Consider the following 3,297-nt stretch of genomic DNA (forward strand, 5'->3'; position numbering starts at 1 on the left):
TCTCAACTAATGTCCATTATATGAAACACAAAACTTTGTTTTCACTGCCATCGAACATTTTTTAACCTTCCCCAACCCACCGATCATTTTCTGTTACGCCATAAATCAGCGTAGAATATGAACATGCATAGTGACTGTCAAATGTGTCGCCTAAAACAAGGCCAAAACATCACCAACGCATCCAAGGGGCTACCCAGGAGGGAAAAGGCTGATGACGGTTGACCGCCATAGAAAATTATTTTAGGCGACGTGTTTTGATTCGTCACCAGGGTTTTTGTTACTAAAACGAGCAGATTTTGTAGTGAAAGCAACTGAGTGAAAGCTCTGTGCTTCGGCGCCGACAACAACGACGCCCGTGGGTGCCGCTTTCCTCATGAGGACGTTGCCGTATCTCGCTTCCCCTGCCAGAGTTCCAGGTGAAAACCTTTGTCCACTCTGTCGGACGCGGCACTAACCATGCTTTGCGTCGTTTTACTTCTTGAGGGCATTGCCAGGGAGTCCATGTGTTGTTGGTAGTTGCTAGTGTAGTCTTAGTTCTTCCTATTTTCTGCTCGACGTAGTTGTGTTTCGACCTATGTATATTGTCCATTTTCTTTAAGTCTTATTTTGTTTGAAAAAATTTCATCACTATGTATTTATGATCTTTGCTTTATACATAAAGCAGAGCGGGAAGTCTATTTCGAAAGAACAATTGTAGAATGAGCGAGGGACAGAAAAATCTGAAGAAGCCGCCCACGTACGTGGCCCTGCCAGACTCTTGGCGTCCGTGGGAGCGACCTGCCGGCGAAGCACGAGGCCGGTCGGCCGATCATTTCCCTAGCATTTTTTTCGTGCTCAAACAAAGTTGGGTGAAATATATGGTTGCTCTCTTGTGGAATTTTTTGTGCAAAGTTGCTTGACAAGCATTTGTGTCTCGTATGATGACCATATGTGTAATCTCTGTGAACAGTCTATCTAATGAAATATATGGTTGCTTAAAAAAAAGCTTAGCTGATTACACGGTAACGACCCGATCCGGAACTCCAGGCACGAAACCAGAAAGGGAAAAGTCGTTCCACTAGCGCACGTAATCCTGAAATTGTTGGACTCAATTCAGCACGGCACAATAGCGTGCACAACCGTCGATGGCGGCCGGCGGCCTCGCCCCGCCGCCGCTTCGCCACCCGACCGATGACGGCCTCCAGCGCGACATCGAACGCGTCCCTGAAGCCCACGCGCCGGGACCTGGGGTCCGCGTACACCACCCTCGGGATGAGCCGGACCACCTCCTCCCGCATCCTCCTCACCTCCTCCGGCGGGATCTTCCTCAGGGTCTCCTCGATGCTCACGTTCCCCGAGGCAACGCCGGCGTGCGGGATGAGCACCGAGTACCTCCCGTGGTCCCTCGGAAAGTGCAGCGTGTACTGAGTGTACGCCGACCCGGGGTGGAAGAAGACCGGGATGCAGCCGGCAAGGATGGCGTCGAACGTTGACCGCCGCGTCGCCGTGTCCCCGCGCGGCTCCAGGCAGAAATCCGACGTCTCGAAGACGCGCATGACGCCTGCTGGCGAGTTGCAGTCGGCCGCACCGCCGCCGATGACGCCGCCGCAGTGGAAGAGGTTGCACAGGCTGGACGCGCGGCACTGCCTGATGATCTGCGCGCGGACGGTTTTCTTGCTGCCGGGGCGTGGGGCGCCGGCGAAGGAGAAGAGCCACCTCCGCCTCACCTTCCGAAGTCTCTCTTGCCAGGCGAGCACATCGGCGGCGGCCTCAGGATGGAAGTACGTCGGGTAGGGTACCGCGAAGTTGCTCCGAGTCAACGGGGATGTCTCCAGGACGAAGGCCGTCATGTTCTCGACGGCCGGGTACGTGAGCAGCTTGGTGCCCCACAGCTCGTCGACGTCGGCCTCCCGCCGGAAGTCCCACGTGGTCCGGCCAGCCACCAAGAAGTGGTCACGGCCCCTCATGGCCCGCCACTCGGGGCGACGCACCAGCCAGTCGATGGCGTCGAGCTGGAGCGCGTCTCGCGTCGAGATGCTGTAATTATAGAGGTACCTCCCGGATTCGAGGCCGGCGTAGAAGGGGACGAAGACGGCGGCGGCGAGGGAGGGATCCTTGGTCAGGCACTCGTAGCGCTTCATCCGCGCGTGGAAGATGAGGTCGAGCATGAACTGGTCGGTGGAGTAGCAGCCACGGCCGGGGAAGACGCCCCCGTCGTCCGCCAGCGGCTGGCCCATGCCGTCGTTGGCCACGTACGGGCACATGTCCAACCACGGGTGGAGCCTGCCCTTGCCGCAGTCTCGGAGGAGGTCGACGTTGAAGCGCGGCGGCATGTCGTACATGTAGATGTACCGCCCATCGCAATGGTCGGACGGCGTCCGCGTCGGCGCCGGCACCGCCGTGCTCCGAGTGGCCTGGAGCACTGTCGCCTGAGGAGTGAGCGGTGCATGTCCCTCACTCAGCATCACCGGCTGCTCCGCCCGTCTGGAGTTTTGGTCGATGGTGATGCTGGCTAGCGAGGGAAGGGATGAAACGGTGACGGGTGGCTTAAACAGGGCGGACGCCATGCTGCCTGGTACGCCGTAGTGCGCGTAGAAGACCAGTGCGCAGAAGGTGGCGGTGAGAAGAGCGAGATGGCGGACCCGAGACGGCCGGGGCACGCCGCCATCCGGCTTGTCGGCGGCGTCCACGGCATCTTGCTGGATCTCTACTGCGAAGGTGGTGCTAGACTTCATCGGCGATTTGGCATCTCGGACTAGCACGCAGACTTTGCCCTTAAAAGAAGCAAAATGCTACAGAAATATAATAACGGATTAGTCAGTTGATCAGGAACGTCGTCGTGCGACCCTAGGTGACATACGCCCACCATTGATTGGCTCGCAAACAAAATAAGCACTCCAGTCCGGACCCTCCATACATACAGAAGGTAAAAGCAGTGGACCAAACAGCCGATCTGCTGTGCACAATTTTTTTTTTTGACATGTGCTGTACACAATTGGTTCTTATATTTAATCAAATGGGACCGAGTAATTTGCACATACGTAGTAGTACACCTTAACTGGTTCCTCCCTAAACTAAGGCCACGCACTTCTCTCCCTCTCACTCTCTAGACAAGGAAACCACATAAACCGGACACCAAACGAATTATCATCTCTTTCCTACTGTAAAAAAAAAGGAGAATCTGATATCTTGTAGACCGTGCTTCAAATATCTCCTGAATTTATTCCAGAAATCTCTCCAGGATATTTTTGATATGGATAGCGTTTGATATTAGAGATATTCATAAATGTCCTTCATTAATTAGTGTTTATAACAAAT

The 3,297-nt window shown here is 54.8% G+C and overlaps 1 protein-coding gene across 1 annotated transcript; it reads right to left on the reverse strand.

The window, feature by feature from the left end:
- Positions 1 to 925: 925 nt before the first annotated feature.
- LOC119280335 (xyloglucan galactosyltransferase KATAMARI1 homolog) lies at positions 926 to 2,842 on the reverse strand. The gene has a single exon (XM_037561239.1). The coding sequence runs from the start codon at positions 2,712 to 2,714 to the stop codon at positions 987 to 989; it is 1,728 nt and encodes a 575-aa protein (XP_037417136.1). The 5' UTR covers positions 2,715 to 2,842; the 3' UTR covers positions 926 to 986.
- Between the last annotated feature and the right edge of the window lie 455 nt (positions 2,843 to 3,297).

The sequence above is a fragment of the Triticum dicoccoides genome, chromosome 1A (assembly GCF_002162155.2).
Source record: "Triticum dicoccoides isolate Atlit2015 ecotype Zavitan chromosome 1A, WEW_v2.0, whole genome shotgun sequence".
NCBI lineage: Eukaryota > Viridiplantae > Streptophyta > Magnoliopsida > Poales > Poaceae > Triticum > Triticum dicoccoides.